Source organism: Pseudorasbora parva, chromosome 7 (genome assembly GCF_024679245.1).
Source record: "Pseudorasbora parva isolate DD20220531a chromosome 7, ASM2467924v1, whole genome shotgun sequence".
NCBI classification, from domain to species: domain Eukaryota; kingdom Metazoa; phylum Chordata; class Actinopteri; order Cypriniformes; family Gobionidae; genus Pseudorasbora; species Pseudorasbora parva.
In genome coordinates this window covers 1,052,218-1,079,852 of record NC_090178.1, presented here as the reverse complement: position 1 = coordinate 1,079,852, position 27,635 = coordinate 1,052,218, and the positions used below count along the sequence as shown (strand labels likewise).

Sequence of the window (27,635 nt, the reverse complement as noted above, 5' to 3'; positions counted from 1 at the left end):
CTCAATGCTCCACTCCTCCGTGTGTGTGTGTGTGTGTGTGTGTGTGTGTGTGTGTGTGTGTGTGTGAGATCGACTCACACAGCGCGGCTCAATGCTCCACTCCTCCGTGTGTGTGTGTGTGTGTGTGTGTGTGTGTGTGTGTGTGTGTGTGTGTGTGTGTGTGTGTGTGTGTGTGTGTGTGTGTGTGTGTGTGTGTGTGTGTGTGTGTGTGTGTGTGAGATCGACTCACACAGCGCGGCTCAATGCTCCACTCCTCCGTGTGTGTGTCCAGACCACCGTAGACGACTCCAGCACAGGACTGATCCAGGATCAGCTCCACCGCCTCCTGCAACACAATCAGCTGACCAATCACAGCACTTTCTGACAATGGCAGGTTTAAATATGGAAATGAGGCACTCATTAAATATGCATAAACACTAGATAAAGCCAGGTTTAGGATTCTTGAGGGGATTCTGGGCTATAAATCAGAGAACTGTGTCCAACACTCGTAATGAATCCTCATCTGAGAATGATTTCTGAAGGATCATGATCACTGAAGACTGGAGGAACGAACATTCAGCTCTGATCACAGAAATAAAGCAGCATTTAAAGGAGAATACACCGAAAAACAATTATTTTAAATCGTAATAATAGATCACAATATTTAAAAAAAAAACCTGTATTTTTGATCAAATAAACGCAGGCTTGATGAGCAGAATTTTTTTTTTTTTTACAAAAACATTTCAAATATTGATGTGTCCAAACTTGTGGCCTGTACTGTGTGACCTTGAGGATATAGATGTGTGTGTGACGCTGCTAAAGTGGAGCTTTCTCACTCAAATAAACAGGTTTGCATGTTTTCTCTTCACTAGTCACATGTTATGGAAGCAAAACAGACCTCAAAACTGAGCAGTCCATGGAAAAAAACTGTGGTTTGGCCATTTTAGTGTTAAAAACCCCATTGTATTTACAGTGTAGACGTAAATAACCTGTCAGGTAGAGTGACACGTGACGAAAGGGGGCGGAGCTTATGTCTTTAGGAGGATGTGCACATCCTGGTGAGGGTTTGCGCTTACTTTAATACACATACATCAAATAAAACACCCTTTGCTCTATTTTACCAAACTCACTAAATAAGCTTTACATTACAGAACAGATATAATATTAGCATAGACACATATGAAGATTATAGCACAGCTCTGATGCTGTGTAGCTGTCAATCAATCACAGTAAACAAACGGCGTTTTCCACAGTTTTCTGCAGGTTCTACTCACTCGCTCGGTGGGTCTGACGTCCCCGGGCATAACATCGCCTTCTCGCATCCTTCACACACACACACACGTTCGGTTTATTATGCGATAATTCGCTGATATTTCCCCCGTTTAGATCCGGATCTTCTGGTTCATTTGGTTTGGTGTAATTCACATCCGCGTTCGGAGTGTGGGCGGGGCTCTGGGGGAGACGCTGACCAATCGCACATCATCACGCGCTTCCGCTTCAGAAATATATATATATATATTTTTTTTTGTTTTTGTTTTGTTTACTCTTCTATGTGTAATTTCACTTCAAAGTATGTTAAAGTTTCTCAGTATCACTTTTATATTTTAAACAGCTTTTAGAGACACATGCAGTCACGTGATTCCTGTTATTGTTCTCCGCTGCGCTGCGCGCAGGTCAGGATGGACCAATCACAGTCGGGTTTACGTATACATTACTTTTTTTTAAAATCGTGATTACGTATAAATAATTTTTAATAATTTTATAGCGATTGATGAAGGATGGTTTCCATTGCGAATGACGCGTAAAACATTATACTTAATTTATATATATATATATCTTGTTTTTTTTTGTTTTTTTAAATAGCGCCCTCTGTGATGAAATTGTTATTAAAGTGTATGTTTATGATGATCTTTGCGCAGGTTTAGGCAAGTTCTGCACAGCTCATGTTGATGCTCACTTCGCAGATGGTTTTTGAGCCGGATCTTTATAATGAATCGAACGCCTGAATCGTTCAATCAACTGACTCGCTCGCTAAAGTGAATCAGATTCGGAACATGTCGTGACTCACCCGTCCTCTTCCCGAAAACAGGACCAGAAGTGCAGCCCTTATCCTGGAAAAAACTCAGAAAAGCACACGGTTACATAACACAATAAATACGAGCAACACACAGCTCGTGTAGAAAGTGTTACGCTTATGATTCAGACTCGTTTAGTTTTAGTTTGATTGCATGAAGAAAAGTTTAATCTAGAAAAGATCCAACAACACAAAGCTCAAAGAATCTGCTTCGTTCCGTTGTGTATTGGTAAGTACTTTAGGAACTATTTTAATTATGTTTTCACTTTCTGAATTCTGTTCAGTGATGAGTGTTTTATATCAGGACTTCCCGAAATGTAAAATAAAGTTATTAATATGTTTAACCCAGAAATTGGGTACAATAAACAATCCCACCGTGTTTAGAGTGTATAGTACTGTATTGTTGGATTTTTTACATTCTTCATACATATATATATATATATATATATATATATATATATATATATATATATATATATATATATATATATATATATAATAACTGTTTTAACAACCTATGTACAACCACATACCCATGTTTTCAGTGGTGTGTAAAGACCGTTATGTGTTTATTACCTTAGAATGAGCCGTTTCTATCTACACACGCCACGGGTCCACTTACAGTGAAGCCGCCATTTTGTGCCCCCATGTTTCTACAGTATCCCTAAAGGGACAACTTTCTCTACAGAGCGCTAGCGTCTCTCTGCTGTCTCAGATAACCACGTTTGTCCTGTGTGGGCACCGTAGCTTCTCTATGTGCCCCGAAAGGGAGGGAGGAGCAATTCACAACCTCACCACTAGATGCCGCAAAAACGTACACACTGCACTTTTAAAGCGCTACATTATATACATTATACACTCACCTGAAGGAATATTAGGAGCACCTGTTAAATTTCTCATTAATGCAGTTATCTAATCAGCCAATCACATGGCAGTTCTTCAGTGCATTTAGGGGTGTGGTCCTGGTCAAGACAATCTCCTGAACTCCAGACTGAATGTCAGAATGGGAAAGAAAGGTGATTTAAGCCGTTTTGAGCGTGGCATGGTTGTTGGTGCCAGACGGGCCGGTCTGAGTATTTCACAATCTGCTCAGTTACTGGGATTTACACACACAACCATTTCTAGGGCTTACAAAGAATGGTGTGAAAAGGGAAGAGCATCCAGTCTGCAGCAGTCCTGTGGGAGAAAATGCCTTGTTGATGCTCAAGGTCAGAGGAGAATGGGCCGACTGATTCAAGCTGATAGAAGAGCAACTTTGACTGAAATAACCACTCGTTACAACTGAGGTATGCAGCAAAGCATTTGTGAAGCCACAACACACACAACCTTGAGGCGGATGGGCTACACCAGCAGAAGACCCCACCGGTACCACTCATCTCCACTACACATAGAAAAAAGAGGCGACAATTTGCACAAGCTCACCAAAATTGGCCAGTTGAAGACTGGAGAAATGTTGCCTGGTCTGATGAGTCTCGATTTCTGTTGGACATTCAGATGGTAGAGTCAGAATTTGGCGTAACCAGAATGAGAACATGGATCCATCATGCCTTGTTCCCACTGTGCAGGCTGGTGGTGGTGGTGTAATGGTGTGGGGGATGTTTTCTTGGCACACTTTAGGCCCCTTAGTGCCAATTGGGCATCGGTTAAATGCCACGGCCGACCTGAGCATTGTTTCAGACCATGTCCATCCCTTTATGACCACCATGTCCCCATCCTCTGATGGCTACTTCCAGCAGGATAATGCACCATGTCACAAAGCCCCAATCATTTCAAATTGGATTCTTGAACATGACAATGAGTTGACTGAACTAAAATGGCCGCCACAGTCCCCAGATCTCAACCCAATAGAGCATCTTTGGGATGTGGTGGAACGGGAGCTTCGTGCCCTGGATGTGCATCCCACAAATCTCCATCAACTGCAAGATGCTCTCCTATCAATATGGGCCAACATTTCTAAAGAATGCTTTCAGCAGCTTGTTGATCAATGCCACGGAGAGTTAAGGCAGTTCTGAAGGAGAAAGGGGTCAAACACAGCATTAGTGTGTGCTCCTAATAATCCTTTAGGAGAGTGTACACATTTAGAAAGACGCGCCAGTAACGTTTAATCAAGCTCTTCTCCGCGCTTGATTGCAATTATTTAAAATATACTGTCTTTGAGTTGTTTCTACATTCATTTGGAGTAATTGTAAAATTATTACAGTATATTAAAACTCTTTTTAATCATGATTAATTACAGAAAACCGTGTGATTAATTCGTTATTTTATTAATCAGTTGACAACACTATTAATATGTTTTCTGACCGTTAGATCTGATTTCTTTAGGTGCATTTTTATTTATATATTATTAATTATAATTTAATTAATTGTATAGATTTACTCTAATTTTCCCACCTGCTTCCCTAGCAGACCTAATTTATACTGTGAAAATTAATATTATAAGTAAATATTATTTTGAAAATTGTTTTATTTAATTTCTATTGTTACATAAAAATTTTCCCGACTCACTATAGTTCTGTACTGTTAGATTTTATTTATTTAAATGTATATTTTATGTGAATCTTATTTTAATTGATACAATTTTTCCCTAGCAGACCCAATTTATACTGTGAAAAAATTGTTATATGTGGAAAGTATTACTGAAGTAATGTTAGATATTATTTTTAATTAAATGTATGTATTAAAGGGATACTTCACCGCTTTTTCATATTAAACTGTTATTCCCTTAACTAAAGACGAGTTGACACACACCTCTCTCATCTCAGTGCGTGCTCTTAGTGCGTTCACACTTGTAGTTCGGTTAGTTCGGTTCGTTTGGTCCGGACCAAAAAACAAAAACAAATCATATAGTCCTGGTCTGCTTAGCGTTCACACTGGCATTAATAACAGCGACCCTAAAGTTACCGAACCAAAGGCTCAGGGAGACGCTCACGACCTGATTGGTCGGCTTATATGACGTCGGAGCTGCTTACCGAACATTCAGAACAACGCTGTGTGCGGATTAAACGCCATCATTTAATGCGTGTAAATGTGGCATTATTTTTACCCGCTGAGAACTCATGAAGAGCTCATAAAATGTTCAAAACATTCAACACAGCTCCAGGATTTCCTCCGTTGTGCAGAAAAGAGACGGCCGTTCTGTCGTCTGCACTGACTAATGGGCAGCACAGGTCCTCTGATGAGAAGAACCAGGTTTGCTTTGTGCGTTTTTCTAGCATTTTCGAAACATGCTCGTCTGACCAAATATTGATGAGGCTCTTCCTCGTTGCTCTACGTTTTCCCTCTAACGTTAAAGGGGGGGTGAAATGCTGTTTCATGCATACTGATCTTTTTACACTGTTAAAGACTTGGAATCCCATACTAAACATGGACAAAGTTTCAAAAGTTTAGGTGGACGTTTGATGGGAGTATTTCTTTGTCAAAAATACTACTTCCGGTTAGTCATAAGTTTCGGCAAGTTTTTTGAGATCATGCGTCCCCTTTGACGTTAATGGGGGCGGAATTTCCTTGTATGGGCCTTACGGACAATTCTACCGGAAGAGCGTGAGAGAGAGAGAGAGAGAGAGAGAGAGAGAGAGAGAGCGAAAGCAACAGGCTACGCCCATTAAAGCGCTGGCTCGTAGGATGCTGGACAGGTGATGTGCACATAACAATGTCACCAAAAAAGTGCGTTTTTGGTTGCCAGACCAAGACAGTCCTGCACAGATTCCCCAAAAAACCCGCGGTAAGGCAACAGTGGATGTAATTTGCTTTTCCGGATCAGCAACTGAGTTGCGCGAATGTTGATATCTGTTCGCTGCATTTCGGTGCCGACTGTTTCATAAACAAGGCCCAGCTCGACGCCGGATTTTCCGATCGCTTAATGCTGAAGGATGGAGCAGTCCCAACGATAAAGGTCCCAACGTTAGAACCGCAGGCGGTGAGTGAGACTGCTTCAAATGTCTGTGTTTTTGCCTATGCTCATCAAGTAGCCCAAACATGATCACGTACAGTTAATTGATCAATGGAGCATGCGATGTGTAGTGCGTGTAAATTTGTTTAGCTGGCCACTATATGTGTAACTTTATGTTTGTGTATTGTAAAAGCACTCCAAACAACAATACACAAAGAGGGGGGAAATATGTTGAACTAAATAAGCGCGCTTCTTCATTCAAATGCGCTACTATTCCGTGTCTTTCTATGTAAACACTAGCCTGCCGTGCAAAACCAGTCCGCTTACTGTCTACACAAACCACGCGTAAACACACACACACACGTGCACAACTGCACTTCCCACATGTACACCTTCAAAGACAAAAATACGACGATATAATTCAAGTATAAATATGTAAATAACACAAGCCGCTAAGCATATTATATAGTTAGTGTATAACTTGTAGCACATACAGACGTCCTGCTCTAGTCGTTTTTGCTGCTGCTCCTGTTCAACTGCAGCCTCTGGGTCTGATTCCGGATCATAGATGTATGGCTGTATCTGATTAAAAGCCATATTTTTATTTTCAATAAAGTTTTTTTCCCGCTGTTAGGGATGACACAGCTTTACGACGCACTCAACACAATAGCAGCAGCGCGCACACGTCATTATTTAGCTCCGCTCACACGACACGCCCCCACCCGCTCGGCTTTTTTCGGAAAGACTCGGAACAGCGCATCTTTCTTATATAATTATAAAAAAAATAAAGATTTTTCGGAGATATGCAGGATGCAATGCTACTCTATAGGTACTCAAGATTGACATGACACTGACTGAAACTGAGTGTTTCACCCCCCCTTTAACGTTACTCATTTTGGATACACCGATCTTTCTGCGTCGTTTAATCAGCTGACTATGCTCACCTACATCATATAAGCCGACCAATCAGTTTGTGAGCATCTCCCTCAGCCTTTGGTTCGCTAAGCGGACCAGGACTATATGATTTGTTTTCGTTTTTTGGTCCGGACCAAACTAACCGAACTTCAAGTGTGAACGCAGCGTAAAGGTACGTTCACACCGAACGCGAATAGAGCGTCTGGAGCGAATGATTTCCATGTTAAGTAAATGGACGCCTTTTACACGGCGCGATGGACGCGATTCCGCCTCATTCGCGCGTCCAGTTCGTGCAAGTTTTAAGCGAATTTGAAGCGTCTTGTGCGAGTGGTGCTTTTTTGTGCATTCACGCGTTTGAAGCGAATTCGCGTCTACGCCAGAGTTGAAAAATGTGAACTTTGGCGTCAATTCGCGTCGCGTTAACCAATGAGGAGCCTGCTTGCTGCTGTCACTTGGTAAAGAGACGGTTTACTTATAAAGACAGAGCCTATTTAAACAGAACACTCTTGTGTTTTTGGAGTCGTGAGCTCCAGGCGATCGGCGGGCGATCAGCGCTCGTTAACCCCGGCGAGAGCAGCCTCTCCTCGGCCAGTCCTTCTGGCGTTTGCCGCCGGCTCAGATGTCTCTGTAGAGGTTAAACATGAGATATACTTCATCTTGTGTACATCTAACGGCCGATCTTTGGTCCAATTAATCTATTGTTGCCTACCAAATCATTTTGACTGAGGGCAAAGTGAAGTTTCATAACTTTAGATTTTATTTAAATAGACACGCAGTGAAGATAATCCAGTTAGTGCGTTGGCTGAACCACATGTGTGGCGGTTAATGCTTAATATATATTATTTGAAAATGAAACGAGGCGGAGTGGTGTTTGAGGACATATTTCACCTGGAGCGCCTTTAACGCGCGTCTATTTCGCTTCAAATGCTCGATTTCTACACGCGTCTAATTTGCTGCAGACTCACGAATGGATTCAAAATGTTCACGCGTCAAACCAGACGCGGTAGACGCGATTTTGACGCTCAATCCGCGTTTGGTGTGAACGCAGCAGACGAGAGAGGTGTGTGTCAACTCGTTTTAGTTAAGGGAATAACATAGTTTAATATGTAAAGGTGGTGAAATCTCCTTAATATATCTGTGTGTTGGGCCTCAGGTGTGATGTAGAGACCCGTGCTGCTGGTTCTGGTTCTGATGGAGTCGGGCTGGGTCGGGTCCTCAGGGATGATGATGATGATGATGATGATGATGGGCTTCAGTCTGCTGTGTGGCTTCGGCCCACTGTGTGTGATTCGACGAGCTGCAGGTGTGACCTCTGACCCTCAGCGCTGTGACTCAATTCAGTTAACTTTATTGTCCCCAATGGGGAAATTTGTCTTGGACTCTGGTGCCCACAAACACATTACTTCAGTACAGGCCAAAAGTTTGGACACATTACTATTAGTAATGTTTTTGAAAGAAGTTTCTTCTGCTCGTCAAGTCAGCATTTATTTGATCAAAAATACAGAATTTTTTTTAATATTGTGATATATTATAAACTTTTGATCTGTACTGTACATCAAAAACATAATACAAATACAAACAAACAATACACACAAACACACACACACAAAAAAACACTACTTATTTAAAAGTCTTATTGACGTTGGTACAAACAATTTCTTAAGCTGATTATACAGTCCCTGACAAAAGTCTTGTCGCTTGTGTACAAATTGACCTAAAGTGCCGCTGAAATATATTTCTAATCAAGATTTTTTTACAAGAAATGGCTCATTTTAATCCCACCAGCTTTTGTGATAATGTTTCAGTGAAAAACTAAACTTTCAAAAAGTATTCTAATATTCACAGCTGGGTAAAGCCCATTGAGTCAATTTTTGCAAAGACATAAGTGTTGTCACCTTGTCATATGAGCTTCACCTGTGACTAATAATGGATCAATTAGATCTCACGTGGGTATAAAAAGAACCCCAGTACACTAGACCTTCACATCAACTGCAACTAGACCTCTGCAAACATGCCTAAGATTCACCCTGAGACTAAAGTTTTGATTATCAAGAGGCTGAAGACCAGATCCACTGCTGATGTGGCAAACACCTTCAATGTGTCTCAGTGTCAAGTACAGAGGATAAAAAAAAGATTTGAAGAGACTGGAGACGTTTTTGACAAGCCCAGGTCAGGCAGACCCCGCAAGACAACTGCTGGAGAGGACCGTTTGCTGGCTCAAAAATCCAAGACCAGCCCATTTTCCACTGCAGCAGAGCTCCACGAGACCTGGTCACCTGAAGTCCCTGTGTCAACCAGAACAGTTTGTCGGATTCTGTCTCGAAATGGCCTCCATGGTCGAATCAGTGCCCAGAAGCCAGCACTAAACAAAAGACAATTGAAAAACCGTGTGGCATTTGCCAAGGCCCACAGCCTGCTAAAAGGATGGACGCTGGAAAAGTGGCAGAAGGTGGATTTTTCAGATGAATCTTCTGTTGAATTACACCACAGTCGCCGCAAATATTGCAGGAGACCTACTGGAGCCCGAATGGATCCGAGATTCACCCAGAAAACAGTGAAGTTTGGTGGCGGAAAAATCATGGTCTGGGGTTACATCCAGTATGGGGGTGTGCGAGAGATCTGCAGGGTGGAAGGCAACATCAATAGTCTAAAATACCAAGAAATCTTAGCTACCTCTTACATTCCCAACCATAAAAGAGGCCAAATTCTGCAGCAGGACGGTGCTCCATCGCATACTTCCATCTCCACATCAAAGTTCCTCAAGGCGAAGAAGATCAAGATGCCCCAGGATTGGCCAGCCCAGTCACCAGACATGAACATCATTGAGCATATGTGGGGTAGGATGAAAGAGGACGCATGGAAGACGAAACCAAAGAATATTGATGAACTCTGGGAGGCATGCAAGACTGCTTTCTTAGCTATTCCTGATGACTTCATCAATAAATTGTATGAATCCTTGCCAAACCGCATGGATGCAGTCCTTCAAGCTCATGGAATACATACAAGATATTAAATTTGGATCTCACAGCACTAGGGGTGTGCATTGGCACTTCCTTCACGATTCGATTCGATTACGATTCACCAGGTAACGATTCGATTCGATTCGATTCTACGATGCATTGTGATGCATCAAAATTCTACTGCACACAAAGCAAATTTTTCATCAGTCATGAGGCGATACAAGCAGATATTAAACAACAGATTGCATTGGCTGCTATGTGTCTCCTGTATCTTTGACATAAAAGTTATTAAATAAAATAAAATGTAATTAAATAAAATGCAATTAGCCCTTAAATGCATGACTGTTTCACCAAACATTCTTACATATTCAGGTCGTTAGTGACCCGGATCTATATTTAACATGGATAGACCTCTACCTGTCGTGATAATATATAAAACTCCTGATTTTAGAGTAACAGCTACAGAAGAATAAAATAAAACCTATTTCGTTCCCTTTTGGAGCTTGGAAGGATTCAGTTTGAGCAGATGTTTAATACCATCATCATCTGTCCTCGTCAGAGCTCGTTTACCAGTATATTCAGCATCTGCGTCATATTCGCGATCTCCAGCATATTCTCAAAACTCATTTTCAACGTCTTCAAAATCAATATTTTGATCACTGACAGCTTCTTGAGCACATCCATCATCAAGAGACAGTGACACTAACATGTGATTGTGTTTAGTACTTGCTCTCTGCGGTAAATCACTAACCCATTTCAAGTTTTGCAGATTATTGTTTCGTTTTCTGTCAGCGGTAACTATGAGTGAAACGTCACTTCATCATTGCGTATCAGACATTGCCACCTTGTGGAATAAAGGTGAATTGCGGCGTTTTTCGTCATTATAGATTCATTGATTATTGTGCAAAAAAAATATACGTACAATCCTATACACCTCGGGTCGTTAGCGCGTTTTTAATAACCCGTCTATCGCGGTCCTCTCCCTCTGCCTCAGCTCTTGTTGTTGTTGTTATTCTCTCGGAACCGGAAGTATTTGAAACTTCCGCCAGAAAATAAACAGTGACATAATCGATTATGGCACTTTGCCGCATCGATGCTGAATCGTTCATGCCCCGCATCGCGATGCATCGCCGAATCGATTATTGTTGACACCCCTACACAGCACCACAACTTAATTTGCTGACATATTTTTGTATTTGCAGTAAATTTGTTCAATTTCTGTATAGGCGACAAAACTTTTGTCTTGCCAAAATTTGACCTTTCTGTCTTGATTAAATGATTAATATTTTGTCTGTGAAAATTATTTATTTCAGTGCATTAAACATCATTTGGGAGGGTTTTAGCTTTTCATATGAGCTATTTCTAACACCAATTGATTAATTAAAAGTCAGGTTAATATCAGGTATTTCTAGAAAATAGATAAGCGACAAGACTTTTGTCAGGGACTGTATTTCTGACATGAATACACCAATGATTGGTATTCCCTTTTCCCCATAAATATCATTTTACAGTATACTCAATAATACAGTTAACTTGAACGAGTGACAGCCATTGTCCGAAACCATAGTGGACATGTTCGAGTGCACTCATTCAACCCCACACCGCAATAACGAGTGTATGTCCGACTTCACACACTCATTTTCATTCACTTGTTCAAGTTAACTGTATTATTGGACTAAAGTAGGGAATAGTGAAGGAGGGTTTAGGGGGCCATTTTGGATTCAGCCCTGGAGAACGATTCAGATGATGTCAAACACTGAGATTTTCTTTACTAATCAGCGATTTGTAATCAACGCGTGAAAAATTAGAAATCTAGCCGAAATCTCATTTTCCGTGCATGAATCTAAACTAAACTAAAAAAATATATAAAAGTGCCGTTTGATCTTTATTCCATTACTAATAGGAAATGATCAGATGGTGCTCCGTCGGACTTTTCTGACATCCTTTACTCTTCCCTGAGGATGACCTCTGGCCGACGTTCTGTACGATCTGAATTTCTGCGTTTGAATTATAGAATAGTGAATTTGATGATCTGAATTATAGAATATTGAATTTGATGATCTGAATTATAGAATAGTGAATTTGATGATCTGAATTATAGAATATTGAATTTGATGATCTGAATTATAGAATATTGAATTTGATGATCTGAATTATAGAATAGTGAATTTGATGATCTGAATTATAGAATATTGAATTTGATGATCTGAATTATAGAATAGTGAATTTGATGATCTGAATTATAGAATAGGGAATTTGATGATCTGAATTATAGAATATTGAATTTGATGATCTGAATTATAGAATAGTGAATTTGATGATCTGAATTATAGAATAGTGAATTTGATGATCTGAATTATAGAATAGGGAATTTGATGATCTGAATTATAGAATATTGAATTTGATGATCTGAATTATAGAATAGTGAATTTGATGATCTGAATTATAGAATAGGGAATTTGATGATCTGAATTATAGAATAGTGAATTTGATGATCTGAATTATAGAATAGTGAATTTGATGATCTGAATTATAGAATAGGGAATTTGATGATCTGAATTATAGAATAGGGAATTTGATGATCTGAATTATAGAATAGGGAATTTGATGATCTGAATTATAGAATAGGGAATTTGATGATCTGAATTATAGAATAGTGAATTTGATGATCTGAATTATAGAATAGGGAATTTGATGATCTGAATTATAGAATAGTGAATTTGATGATCTGAATTATAGAATAGGGAATTTGATGATCTGAATTATAGAATAGGGAATTTGATGATCTGAATTATAGAATAGGGAATTTGATGATCTGAATTATAGAATAGGGAATTTGATGATCTGAATTATAGAATAGTGAATTTGATGATCTGAATTATAGAATAGGGAATTTGATGATCTGAATTATAGAATAGGGAATTTGATGATCTGAATTATAGAATAGTGAATTTGATGATCTGAATTATAGAATAGTGAATTTGATGATCTGAATTATAGAATAGTGAATTTGATGATCTGAATTATAGAATAGGGAATTTGATGATCTGAATTATAGAATAGGGAATTTGATGATCTGAATTATAGAATAGGGAATTTGATGATCTGAATTATAGAATAGGGAATTTGATGATCTGAATTATAGAATAGGGAATTTGATGATCTGAATTATAGAATAGGGAATTTGATGATCTGAATTATAGAATAGGGAATTTGATGATCTGAATTATAGAATAGGGAATTTGATGATCTGAATTATAGAATAGGGAATTTGATGATCTGAATTATAGAATAGGGAATTTGATGATCTGAATTATAGAATAGGGAATTTGATGATCTGAATTATAGAATAGGGAATTTGATGATCTGAATTATAGAATAGGGAATTTGATGATCTGAATTATAGAATAGGGAATTTGATGATCTGAATTATAGAATAGGGAATTTGATGATCTGAATTATAGAATAGGGAATTTGATGATCTGAATTATAGAATAGGGAATTTGATGATCTGAATTATAGAATAGGGAATTTGATGATCTGAATTATAGAATAGGGAATTTGATGATCTGAATTATAGAATAGGGAATTTGATGATCTGAATTATAGAATAGTGAATTTGATGATCTGAATTATAGAATAGGGAATTTGATGATCTGAATTATAGAATAGGGAATTTGATGATCTGAATTATAGAATAGGGAATTTGATGATCTGAATTATAGAATAGGGAATTTGATGATCTGAATTATAGAATAGGGAATTTGATGATCTGAATTATAGAATAGGGAATTTGATGATCTGAATTATAGAATAGTGAATTTGATGATCTGAATTATAGAATAGGGAATTTGATGATCTGAATTATAGAATAGGGAATTTGATGATCTGAATTATAGAATAGGGAATTTGATGATCTGAATTATAGAATAGGGAATTTGATGATCTGAATTATAGAATAGGGAATTTGATGATCTGAATTATAGAATAGGGAATTTGATGATCTGAATTATAGAATAGGGAATTTGATGATCTGAATTATAGAATAGTGAATTTGATGATCTGAATTATAGAATAGTGAATTTGATGATCTGAATTATAGAATAGGGAATTTGATGATCTGAATTATAGAATAGGGAATTTGATGATCTGAATTATAGAATAGTGAATTTGATGATCTGAATTATAGAATAGTGAATTTGATGATCTGAATTATAGAATAGTGAATTTGATGATCTGAATTATAGAATAGTGAATTTGATGATCTGAATTATAGAATAGTGAATTTGATGATCTGAATTATAGAATAGTGAATTTGATGATCTGAATTATAGAATAGTGAATTTGATGATCTGAATTATAGAATAGTGAATTTGATGATCTGAATTATAGAATAGTGAATTTGATGATCTGAATTATAGAATAGTGAATTTGATGATCTGAATTATAGAATAGGGAATTTGATGATCTGAATTATAGAATAGGGAATTTGATGATCTGAATTATAGAATAGGGAATTTGATGATCTGAATTATAGAATAGGGAATTTGATGATCTGAATTATAGAATAGGGAATTTGATGATCTGAATTATAGAATAGTGAATTTGATGATCTGAATTATAGAATAGTGAATTTGATGATCTGAATTATAGAATAGTGAATTTGATGATCTGAATTATAGAATAGTGAATTTGATGATCTGAATTATAGAATAGGGAATTTGATGATCTGAATTATAGAATAGGGAATTTGATGATCTGAATTATAGAATAGGGAATTTGATGATCTGAATTATAGAATAGGGAATTTGATGATCTGAATTATAGAATAGGGAATTTGATGATCTGAATTATAGAATAGGGAATTTGATGATCTGAATTATAGAATAGTGAATTTGATGATCTGAATTATAGAATAGTGAATTTGATGATCTGAATTATAGAATAGTGAATTTGATGATCTGAATTATAGAATAGGGAATTTGATGATCTGAATTATAGAATAGTGAATTTGATGATCTGAATTATAGAATAGTGAATTTGATGATCTGAATTATAGAATAGTGAATTTGATGATCTGAATTATAGAATAGGGAATTTGATGATCTGAATTATAGAATAGGGAATTTGATGATCTGAATTATAGAATAGGGAATTTGATGATCTGAATAATAGAATAGGGAATTTGATGATCTGAATTATAGAATAGGGAATTTGATGATCTGAATTATAGAATAGGGAATTTGATGATCTGAATTATAGAATAGGGAATTTGATGATCTGAATTATAGAATAGGGAATTTGATGATCTGAATTATAGAATAGGGAATTTGATGATCTGAATTATAGAATAGGGAATTTGATGATCTGAATTATAGAATAGTGAATTTGATGATCTGAATTATAGAATAGTGAATTTGATGATCTGAATTATAGAATAGTGAATTTGATGATCTGAATTATAGAATAGGGAATTTGATGATCTGAATTATAGAATAGGGAATTTGATGATCTGAATTATAGAATAGTGAATTTGATGATCTGAATTATAGAATAGTGAATTTGATGTTCTGAATTATAGAATAGGGAATTTGATGATCTGAATTATAGAATAGGGAATTTGATGATCTGAATTATAGAATAGGGAATTTGATGATCTGAATTATAGAATAGGGAATTTGATGATCTGAATTATAGAATAGGGAATTTGATGATCTGAATTATAGAATAGTGAATTTGATGATCTGAATTATAGAATAGTGAATTTGATGATCTGAATTATAGAATAGTGAATTTGATGATCTGAATTATAGAATAGGGAATTTGATGATCTGAATTATAGAATAGGGAATTTGATGATCTGAATTATAGAATAGGGAATTTGATGATCTGAATTATAGAATAGTGAATTTGATGATCTGAATTATAGAATAGTGAATTTGATGTTCTGAATTATAGAATAGGGAATTTGATGATCTGAATTATAGAATAGGGAATTTGATGATCTGAATTATAGAATAGGGAATTTGATGATCTGAATTATAGAATAGGGAATTTGATGATCTGAATTATAGAATAGGGAATTTGATGATCTGAATTATAGAATAGGGAATTTGATGATCTGAATTATAGAATAGGGAATTTGATGATCTGAATTATAGAATAGGGAATTTGATGATCTGAATTATAGAATAGGGAATTTGATGATCTGAATTATAGAATAGTGAATTTGATGATCTGAATTATAGAATAGGGAATTTGATGATCTGAATTATAGAATAGGGAATTTGATGATCTGAATTATAGAATAGGGAATTTGATGATCTGAATTATAGAATAGGGAATTTGATGATCTGAATTATAGAATAGGGAATTTGATGATCTGAATTATAGAATAGGGAATTTGATGATCTGAATTATAGAATAGGGAATTTGATGATCTGAATTATAGAATAGGGAATTTGATGATCTGAATTATAGAATAGGGAATTTGATGATCTGAATTATAGAATAGGGAATTTGATGATCTGAATTATAGAATAGGGAATTTGATGATCTGAATTATAGAATAGTGAATTTGATGATCTGAATTATAGAATAGGGAATTTGATGATCTGAATTATAGAATAGTGAATTTGATGATCTGAATTATAGAATAGGGAATTTGATGATCTGAATTATAGAATAGGGAATTTGATGATCTGAATTATAGAATAGTGAATTTGATGATCTGAATTATAGAATAGTGAATTTGATGTTCTGAATTATAGAATAGGGAATTTGATGATCTGAATTATAGAATAGGGAATTTGATGATCTGAATTATAGAATAGTGAATTTGATGATCTGAATTATAGAATAGGGAATTTGATGATCTGAATTATAGAATAGGGAATTTGATGATCTGAATTATAGAATAGGGAATTTGATGATCTGAATTATAGAATAGTGAATTTGATGATCTGAATTATAGAATAGGGAATTTGATGATCTGAATTATAGAATAGTGAATTTGATGATCTGAATTATAGAATAGGGAATTTGATGATCTGAATTATAGAATAGGGAATTTGATGATCTGAATTATAGAATAGTGAATTTGATGATCTGAATTATAGAATAGTGAATTTGATGTTCTGAATTATAGAATAGGGAATTTGATGATCTGAATTATAGAATAGGGAATTTGATGATCTGAATTATAGAATAGTGAATTTGATGATCTGAATTATAGAATAGTGAATTTGATGTTCTGAATTATAGAATAGTGAATTTGATAATCTGAATTATAGAATAGTGAATTTGATGATCTGAATTATAGAATAGGGAATTTGATGATCTGAATTATAGAATAGGGAATTTGATGATCTGAATTATAGAATAGGGAATTTGATGATCTGAATTTCTTCTTCATCTGAAATCTTGAATCTGTATTTTCTAAAATTTAATATTTCCAGTCGATTAATTCAGAACAAAATATCTGCTGTTTGAAAATACATGTCTATAAGATTTCGACATAAAAACATTTACGATGTGTTCAATTTCAAATGTTCTATATTCAACATTTAAAAATTCAAATTCTGAACTATGTAAAATGCAACATAATATTCAATGTTTTTATATTACACTAATCAATGTCAATAATTCAGATTTATACAATTCAAATTCAGTTTGTCATTTTTCTAGCTCCATAATATTCCACCATCTGTTTGTGAGTGTTCTGAAGAGTTTTGCTCTGTGTGTGTGTGTGTGTGTGTGTGTGTGTGTGTGTGTGTGTGTGTGTGTGTGTGTGTGTGTGTGTGTGTGTGTGTGTGTGTGTGTGTGTGTGTGTGTGTGTGTGTGTGTGTGTGTGTTGCAGGCAGTCGGCCGCTGGTCGTGAGTCTGGCCTCGTGTTTGTCTGGCGGGGTTTTTCTGTCCTGCTGTTTGCTGGAGCTTCTGCCAGATTACCTGAACCACAGCAGAGAGACCTTCAGCCGGCTCGGCCTCGCCGTGAGTCTCATTGATTTATGATATAATCACAATTCTAACTTTTTTCTCACAATTGCGTGATATAAAGTCACATATCTAACTTCAGTCAGAATTGTGAATTTATATCAAGTCAGAATTCTGAGATAAAAAGTCGCTATTACTCTTTTTATTGTTTTATTTAAAATTGAAAATTGAATTTATTTAGTTGTCGGAAAACGTGCTTCCATAGATCTGCACAGGAGGACTATTTCCCTGTTTTCCTGATTTCTAGCCTTTAGCTTGTGTTGACTCGTGGTGTTCGTCTCCGTCTGCGCAGCTCCATTTCCCGCTGGCCGAGTTCATCCTGGCGATGGGCTTCCTGCTGGTGTTGGTGTCGGAGCAGATGCTGCTGGCGGTCCGGGAGCATTCCGGCATCCCTCGGGAAAAGCAGGCGCTCTTAGAGGCTCCGGGCAGCTTCCGGTCAGAGTCCGGGAAGAGTCAGGCGGGCCTGCACCTGTTCCTGCTGGAGCTGTGTGTGTGTGTGTGGGCTCTCCTGCAGGGCCTCGGAGCGCAGCCGGTGCTCCGGACGTTTTTCCCGCTGCTCCTCCATGAAGGGCTGATGGCGTTCGCTCTCTCCGCGCGGCTCATCCATCATGGCCTCCGCCATCCGCTGGCGTCCGCATGCCTGCTCCTGTTCTCCGGCGCCGGTCCGGCTGGGATCGGGATGGGTCTGGCTCTATCCGGGATGATCCCGAGCCCTCAGCTCCAGCTTCTGCGCTGCACCATCGAGGGTCTGACCGCCGGCGTCTTCATCCACGTGTCCATCACGGGTCTGCTGAGCCAAGATTCGGCCGCTCCGAAGCTCCGCATCCATAAAGTGGCTTTCCTGCTCACCGGATTTGCTCTGGTCACTGCCGTCCTGTTCAGTAAAGTCTAAAGTCTTGGGACAGAAACGAGGAAAAGCTTTTCACCAAACACACATTTCAGTATAATCAGAAAGCGCTGGTTTTATTGTGAGTGTGTGTTTTGTTTTGTTGTGTGTGTTCTTTTATTCTGAGTTTGTGTTGTGTTTTATTTTGTGTGTGTGTGTATTTTTAGTAAGAAATATTATAATTACATAATTAAATTAAATTAAAAAAATAGAGGGCTGGTCCGTCTCTCTCTCTCTCTCTCTCTCTCTCTCTCTCTCTCTCTCTCTCTCTCTCTCTCTCTCTCTCTCTCTTTCTCTCTCTCTGTGAGTGTGTGTGTGTGTGTCAGTTCTTCGGTTGTGTGAGTGAGTCGGTTCTTCGGTTGTGTGAGTGAGTCGGTTCTTCGGTTGTGTGTGTGTGTCAGTTCTTCGGTTGTGTGTGTGTGTCAGTTCTTCGGTTGTGTGAGTGAGTCGGTTCATCGGTTGTGTGTGTGTGTGTGTGTCAGTTCTTCGGTTGTGTGTGTGTGTGTGAGTGAGTCAGTTCTTTGGTTGTGTGTGTGTGTCAGTTCTTCGGTTGTGTGAATGAGTCGGTTCATCGGTTGTGTGTGTGTGTGTCAGTTCTTCGGTTGTGTGTGTGTGTGTGTGTCAGTTTTTCGGTTGTGTGTGTGAGTCGGTTCTTCGGTTGTGTGTGTGTGTGTGTGTGTGTCAGTTTTTCGGTTGTGTGTGTGTCAGTTTTTCGGTTGTGTGTGTGTCAGTTCTTCGGTTGTGTGAGTGAGTCAGTTCTTTGGTTGTGTGTGTGTGTCAGTTCTTCGGTTGTGTGAGTGAGTCGGTTCATCGGTTGTGTGTGTGTGTGTCAGTTCTTCGGTTGTGTGTGTGTGTGTGTGTCAGTTTTTCGGTTGTGTGAGTGAGTCGGTTCTTCGGTTGTGTGAGTGAGTCGGTTCTTCGGTTGTGTGTGTGTGTCAGTTCTTCGGTTGTGTGAGTGAGTCGGTTCATCGGTTGTGTGTGTGTGTGTGTGTCAGTTCTTCGGTTGTGTGTGTGTGTGTGTGTCAGTTTTTCGGTTGTGTGTGTGTCAGTTCTTCGGTTGTGTGAGTGAGTCAGTTCTTTGGTTGTGTGTGTGTGTGTGTGTGTGTTATTCGGTTGTGTGTGTGCCGGTTCTTCAGTTGTGTGTGTGTGTGTCAGTTTTTCGGTTGTGTGTGTGTTCTTCAGTTGTGTGAGTGTGTGTCAGTTCTTCGGTTGTGTGAGTTCTTCGGTTGTGTGTGTGAGAGTTCTTCGGTTGTGTGCATGTGTGTGTGTGTGTTCTTCGGTTGTGTGTGTGTGTGTGTGAGAGTGTCAGTTCTTCGGTTGTGTGTGTGTTTGAGTGTGTGTCAGTTCTTCGGTTGTGTGTGTGAGTTCTTCTGTTGTGTGTGTGTTACGTTGTGTTTACTTAATTTTTTTTATGTCAACAGGTTCCACGCAATTTGGTTATGTTGAATTTAATTAACATTGTTTATTTCGGTAAACGTAATTTTTTTTTAACGTAAAGTGAATTCAATGCCATTTAGTTAAATCAGGTTAAACGTGCAGTATGCAACTTTTGGCCACTAGGGGTCACTCATTCAAAATAATAACAACAGACGTACTTTGATGACGTCGGGAAAGTGCGTGGGCTCATGGGAGTTGTTGTCATTATTGCCACTGTCAACCAGCGAATCTGGCATCTCCAGCAGAAAACATGTTCACTGACAAGGTAATTGTTATATTACATCTCTATTATTGTTAAGTTTAGTTACGGCTTTTCACGTTATGTAATGCCAATCTAATGAAATAGCAGCGAGCTACCGTTACTTAACAAACTTATCAGTAATGTTAGCTAATGTGCGAGACGGAATGTTGTGCGGGCGGTCGCTGTGCCAACACACCTATAAGTTGGTAGGCTATGTTGACATATTAACCGCGCATCATAATTTGAGTTACTCAAATTATAGATATATTGACATGGCATCCGCGATTGTCGAACATTCTGTATATCAACTGTTCAATAAGGAAATACATTTCAATTTAGTTTATCATTACCAACATAAAACAGTAAATGAGAGAACCAGCACCTGCAATACGTTGTTCATTGGAACACGCGCTGTGTCGCTCCCCACGTTCATCAATCAATCTAATAAACATTTATTTTGGAACTCAGAGATATATGAATAAGTAGATCATTATTAAATCGATATTATATGTAGCTAGTATTAACATATGATAAAAGTGACGGTCACCTTATATTAATTGACCAAGATAGTGGCATATTACCTTATGAAGCTAACGTTACTTTCTCCAGCTACATATAAAACCAATAATAGCTAGTCCATCTGCGTTTTACACATGACATCATCGTGTCACCAAATATACGGATAGAAATATACTTTTGAATCAGTTTTAAAAAGTCTCAGTTTCAGTCTCCAAAAACACAGAATCCGCCTGTTTGAAAAGCCGATGCAATACAAAATGTATTCGTATTCAGCTAAACGCGTCTCAATGTGGTCAAGATCGCTATGCAATATGCAAACATACAGCATGTTATGATTATATGATTATGATGTTAGCTGAATGGTTACTTAAATGACCTGTTTATTAAAACGAAAGCGAGATCAGCATCTCTCTGCAGTCCGAGCTTGTCACGAAGATTTCGCCATCTTTCAAAGGCTTCTCCAAGGTTTACACGTCTCTTGCTTCTTCTACTGTCCCAAAATCTTCTCGGGTCATTTTTTTCACCCGTACGTTTGCGCTTTGTTGAGCTGGCAAAACGTACAGGCAAAGAGTAGTCATGATCCATTATCATACAGACTTTTTTATACTGGTGTTCCCCTTATACTGTCTGTCAGTGTTCCTCTTTGAGTTTGGCGGTTCCGCAGGAAGCAAGACGCAAACGTGGATATGACGTGAAAGACTGGCGACATAACGGAAATAAAGACACGGTCCGTGTCTTCGAATTAAAATATTAATTTCTCTGGATTTAGAAGTTAATTGGAACTGTCGGGATAATGTAAACACACAACTTTAAAAAATATATAACATAGATATAGTGATCTTTTATATTTTTAATGCTGAAACATTACATATTGTGCCTTTAACATTCTTAATTTTGTCCAAAACTATTAAGTTTAATTACCCTGAAATGAATATAAAAACAAAACAAGTAATCCAGTTTAGTTGATTATCTTTTATTAGTGAAATGCTATTTTTTGTAACATTTACAAATCCTTTTATATTACAAGATTGTATTGGCTGGATGGTAGTGATGTGTCGTTCATGAACGATTCGTTCATTTTGAACGAATCTTTATTATGACTCGGGACTACCGAGTTGTCTCAGATAGTGATTCGTTCATTTTGTGTTGAACGCGCATGCGCATTACGCAACATATGGCCTCTGAATGAGCTATGAATCTCCGAATTATTAGTTCTTTTGAGTCTCGGGTTTGAGTCTTTCGTTCTTCCTGTTAGTCCCATAGAGTGTATGCTGTCAGTAACGGAAACAGAAAAGATTAGTTCTTTTGATCGAGTCTCGGGTTTGAGTCTTTCGTTCTTCCTGTTAGTCCCATAGAGTCTATGCTGTCAGTAACGGAAACAGAAAAGATTAGTTCTTTTGAGTCTCGAGTTTGAGTCTTTCGTTCTTGCTGTCAGTCACATGCTGTGTGTGTGTGTGTGTGTGTATATATATATATACACACACACACAGTTGATTCAAAATTAGTCTAATTGAATTTGTGATGTTAGACTTGAATAGTCAATATTCCCATATTTGTATATGTCTGATATTAACTGAGAATAATATAAAAAATAAAATAAATAACTACGTGCTTTTTACTAAAAAGGTTGTGAACTTGTGTTCTATACGGTGACAAGTCACGTGACAAAAGAACGAACGACTCAAACCCGAGACTCGATCAAAAGAACTAATCTTTTCTGTTTCCGTTATTGAAAGCATAGACTCTATGGGACTAACAGGAAGAACGAAAGACTCAAACCCGAAAGACTCGTAAGAACTAATCATTTTTGTTTCCGGACCTGTGTCACGCACGGTCCGGGCGGCCCAGCCCCCAGATCTGATCAGAGTCAGACACAGACGAGTCGACAGCTAACGTCTCGAGGAGCTCGAAGACACGAGAGGCGGAAAACAAACGTGATAAATATGAAGTTGCAAGAGAAAGAATGTTTTGGATCAGGAGGTGAGGTGAACTAACAGTGAAACTGCAATAGCCTGACCCAACAACTAATCAATTAATTAAACATTTCGGTTTCTTATAATTTGGCTTTGGTTGCTGTACCCTATAGTTTATTTGTATGTAGTTTTAAAATGTAATCAACATTTTCATAAGTACTAGATGTGTTGGGCTATTTAACATGTCATTTTGGTGAAATGAACGAAATGACTCGAAATGACTCGAAAAAAGATTCGTTCATTTTGCTGAACGAGACTCAAAGATCCGAGTCAGTAAAATGATCCGAACTTCCCACTACTACTGGATGGTTTTGTTACATCCATGGCATGCCCAAAGCAGTTGCTCTTTTATTATTAAAACATCTTTAATAGTTATGAAGGGGGGAGTGGGCCGACACCCTTGCCTCTTCATCATATGCATCTTCATCATATGCATCTTATCCTTTTGAATGATTTTTAATAACCTCATGAATTAAATAATCAGTTATTATCCTTTCAAAATAATGAATTATTTTGACAATCAATTTTATGTGATCATTAATACATTTAACTATTATTTAATATGATTTTGACTCTATGTCTGCTGTATGGTGTCTAATTTGCTTTCCAGAGACGGTCTGACAAAGACAGTCTGACCCCTATCTATGTGCCCTGACATAGATAGCCTGACCTCTATCTCTGGGTCCTGACCAACAGGGCCTTGGAGAAAGTTAGAACTTCCAAGAGGTGAATCCTGCCTGTTGTTAGTAACCCCAGGACAGGAAGGGGTGGGAGGATTTGAGTCTCCCAATTTTGATTTCTTCTCATTTATATAGTGTGATTTTTCCTATTGATAGAAGTACATTTTTGTCTTTATATTTCTTTATAGAATGAGGTAGATGACATTAGTCATACTTTTCTTTCTGGAGATGTGTTTGTCATGTGGTGTTGATATCTTGTTCTGTTGATAAGCTCACTGCTGCGCTAACCTTGGAGGAGAGATGTGCCCTAGAGTCTTGTGTGTGTGTGTGTGTTACATGTTCTGTGCAGGTCTATGGAATGGATTGGACCGCTTTTCTCACACCCTAGACCTCTTGGCGTCTTTCTAGGACTCCCCTGAAGTCAACACTACCCCAATCTTGGGATTGTCTGATGTATACATCCTGATTAACAACAACAACATCTCCTATCTATTCTCCTGTGACACATTGTTTAGACTTTATGCCAATCAGTAATATTCCACGTGTTTGTAATGATGTAAATCATGCCCTTGAAATTGGTATAACTGGTGTGGTAATTTTGTGTAGAGTAGAGTCTGGCCTGACACCGCCCTGAGAGACTCTGAAGCTGACTCTACTGATGAAACTGCAAACTATTCTTCAGTAAAATTCTCTCTGATGATTGAACATCCTGACTCCTGGTCTTCATTTCGCATATCTGGTCTATGGGTCAAAACTGTAACCCCTAACAGTTTTTGGTGGAGGATGCGGGCAATAATTCCTTGGTGACACCCCTGGCAAAACAACAAATAAGGTAGTATTTATTTATTTTATTGTTTTGGTTAGGACTGTCTGACTGGAGGAGATTGGGTATGGGGAGCAAGAGAGCTTCATTTCGATAGGAATGGGGATTAATTATACTAAGTGTTTGTTTTTTGGGAACAGCATAAGGGTATAAGAAGGTCGCTGAGAGCACGCCACGTTACTACGGGCAACGGCTAACGCGTAGCAGACAGCGCAAGACACGTGTCTAATACAGGGGAGAGCCCATTGGGGGCCACTGGTGTAGCACCACCTCTACATGGGCACGTCTCTCTGGTCTGTGATCTGTTTGTCTGAGTTAAAGTCTTAAGAGACGGTCACACGGTCCAGGGGGCATTGCAAACCTGCTCTCTCTCTTCCTTCAGACAGGGGTACCCCGAACTCGAACAAATAAAATAGATTCAGGAGTTGTTTGCCAGGGATGCATCTGGAACGATACCGAGTAGAATAAAATAAGACCCAAATTGGTAAGGACCAGTATATGTGACCAGGAGTAAAAAGGTACTTTGTGGTTTCATGAGTAGAACTCACTTCTATTCTATTAAAAACTAATTTGAGGATAAAAATAAGATTCATTGCCTTACGTTGCTAAAAACCTTTTTTGTGATCAAGAAAAGATTGTTTAGAAACCGAATAGGCGTCAGATAAACCCAAATTTATAGCCATTTGTGCTCGCTGTAAAATGGGAGGCGCACCAATGAAATCAATCCCTAATGGGGCTAATGAGTGGTACGACCTGGATGCACGTGACAGAATAGCAAAATTAAAGGAAGTGCACGTGGGCCATGATCAGGGAGGTTTTAATAAGGGGCTGGGAAAGTTTTGTGACAAAGTAGAAAATGCTGCCAAGTCTCTTCCTCCCTCAATCCCGACTGACTCTTACCAGGAAGTGCAGGTGGCCCCCACTCAGGGATCCGCCCCACTTCCTGATAACAGAGAGGAGGGACCGTATGAAAAGGCACGCCCAATATTGAATGCACAGGTTGAAATCCCTCCCCCGTGCAACCCAGAGGTTCTTTCCGCACAAGCAAAAAGTAAATTAACCACAGAGGTCAAGAATATCAGACTGTCCTCTGTTGAGGCAAATAAACCCCGAAAAACAGTCTTTGCCGCCCCAATCCGACATTCGGAGTGGGACGACCAGAACACTGAAATGGGGGCTGGGCATGAATATGGGTCATTGACCAGACTAACCCCAGCTGAGAAAAATAGTTTGCTTGCGGGGATAGAACCTTTCAAACTGTACAGCCCAAATAAAGTTTTATGGGATAAGATAGAAGCCATTGCCAGACAACAAAATCTGGGCATTGCTGACATACAAGCACTGGTGGAAGGATTAATTCCTACCAGTAAACTGAAAGCTGTACAAACAATTAGACCCCACCCCTTTGTTCCTTCAGACTGGACTGAGTACTGCGAGGCCTACACCTCTTACAAGTATGAGGTTGAAGAACTTTTAGGTCAGGGGTCATACCCCTGGACCAGTGTAACCCAGGTCAAACAGAGAGTAGGGGAAAGCCCTTTAGAATATGCTGACCGTTTTCGCATAGCCTATGAAACTAACTGTGCTGTAAACTGTAAGCCTGTAGATTGTGATTGTTCCATTGTCCTTGAATCAGGCACAGGCAGCCTGAACGTGCTTCCCTTATCTCAATCTGGCCACCATTGTAAACAGAGATGTGCAGTGACTGATGTTGACAAAGAGACTGAAACTCAACCTGAGTGGAAGTTTTTGATTTCTAAATTTCCTGACGTTTGGGCAAAAGATACATTTGATTGTGAACTTGCCCAAGTTCAGCCACTGAGCATCCCAGGACCCATGCATGTAGCCAAACGACAATACCCTTTAAGAATTGAGGCTCGAGAGGTTGGGAAGAGTGTGGTAGACAGATTATGCAAACAGGGTATCATAATACCATGCACCTCTCCGACAAATTCACCAATGTGGCCCGTGAAAAAGAGCGACAACTCTTGGGGTCTCACAACAGACTTCACCGCGTTAAATGCAGCTTCCGAAAAGATGCACCCCCTTGTCACGAACCCCGCCATGATCCTTTATGAAATAGGGTCTGAACACTGTTATTTCACTGCACTGGATATTTCTAACACTTTCTGGACTTGCCCTCTAGCCAAGGAGGACCCAGGAAAGTTTGCTTTCACCTGCAGGGGTCGCCAATGGACATGGTGCCGTTTGCCACAAGGATTCTGCAACTCTCCAACCCTGTTTCATCAGGTACTGGCATCCTTCATTGATCCGGTAAGAAAGACTTTTGAAAATGATGGATCGTTTGTCCTAAAATATGTGGATGACATTCTGATTGCCAGCCCAAGCAAATTCAAACATTTAACTGCTGTACGAACTGTTTTGAATGCTCTGAAAGACGGGGGATTCAAAGCCAACTTGAAAAAGGCACAGCTGGCACTGCCCGAAGTGACATATTTAGGGCAGATTGTCGGGGTGCACGACCGACGAATCACTCCAGAAAGATTCAAAGCCATCGTCGAACTTCCAAAGCCAAACATGGTTACTGGTCTAAGGCAGGTAATGGATCTTCTGAATTACTGCCGCCAGTATGTTCCTGAATACACTGAACTTTCTAAACCCCTCACAGAATCTCTTAAAGGGGGAAAACCTGGATCCGACCTGATCGACTGGACGGAGGAGATGGAGGAGGCATTCGTGAGTATCAATGAAACTCTCAATTCCTCCCCAGCACTGAGACATGCTGACAGCAGCCAACCTTTTCACCTGTGGACATGGGTGGGAACCCGATCATACTCTGCTGGCCTTGGCCAGAGAGTTCCAGGCCGAAATTCCTACGGAATGGTAGGATATTATTCTGCTCCTATTCCTGTTTCTATGGCAGGTCAGCACCCCTGCCTGCTGACATGTGACTGTGCAGAATGGGCTGTGGAAACCACGGAGGACATTGTGACACATCAAAAGGTGATACTGCACACAAGACATCAGATTTTGAAGTTATTGACAAACACTTGCTTGAGCTCTATTTTAAATCAAAGACGAGCAAAGGGGGAAATCACTCTTCTGAGTAAGAATGTGGAAATTCAAATTGACAATGAAAATGCTGTAAACCCTGCCTCCTTGCTTCCAGAAGAAGGAACTGCCCACAACTGTGTCCATCTGATCGAGAACGACAGCCAGAGCCCTCTCCAGGCCGAACCATTATCTGATGCCATGAACTTGTTTGTTGACAGGTCCAGTTTTAATGAACAAGGGCAATGCTCCACA

General features: G+C 38.8%; 2 protein-coding genes across 2 annotated transcripts in view; one reads left to right on the top strand and one right to left on the bottom strand.

Moving 5' to 3' along the window:
* Nucleotides 1-1,432, bottom strand: part of creb3l4 (cAMP responsive element binding protein 3-like 4) — a 9,902-nt gene extending 8,470 nt beyond the window's left edge. Inside the window, exons 1-2 of the mRNA XM_067447736.1 lie at nucleotides 1,254-1,432; nucleotides 230-325 (exon numbers count right to left, since the gene is read on the bottom strand). Of these exons, the coding sequence (XP_067303837.1) occupies nucleotides 230-325; nucleotides 1,254-1,301 (144 nt within the window). The 5' untranslated portion in view covers nucleotides 1,302-1,432. The remainder of the gene's footprint in view (nucleotides 1-229; nucleotides 326-1,253) is intronic.
* A 579-nt stretch (nucleotides 1,433-2,011) lies between these two features.
* On the top strand, nucleotides 2,012-18,906 carry slc39a3 (solute carrier family 39 member 3). The gene is made up of 4 exons (XM_067447735.1): nucleotides 2,012-2,282; nucleotides 8,011-8,160; nucleotides 17,676-17,806; nucleotides 18,102-18,906. The coding sequence occupies exons 2-4, from the start codon at nucleotides 8,049-8,051 to the stop codon at nucleotides 18,699-18,701; spliced, it is 843 nt and encodes a 280-aa protein (XP_067303836.1). The 5' UTR covers nucleotides 2,012-2,282; nucleotides 8,011-8,048; the 3' UTR covers nucleotides 18,702-18,906.
* Nucleotides 18,907-27,635: the final 8,729 nt, after the last annotated feature.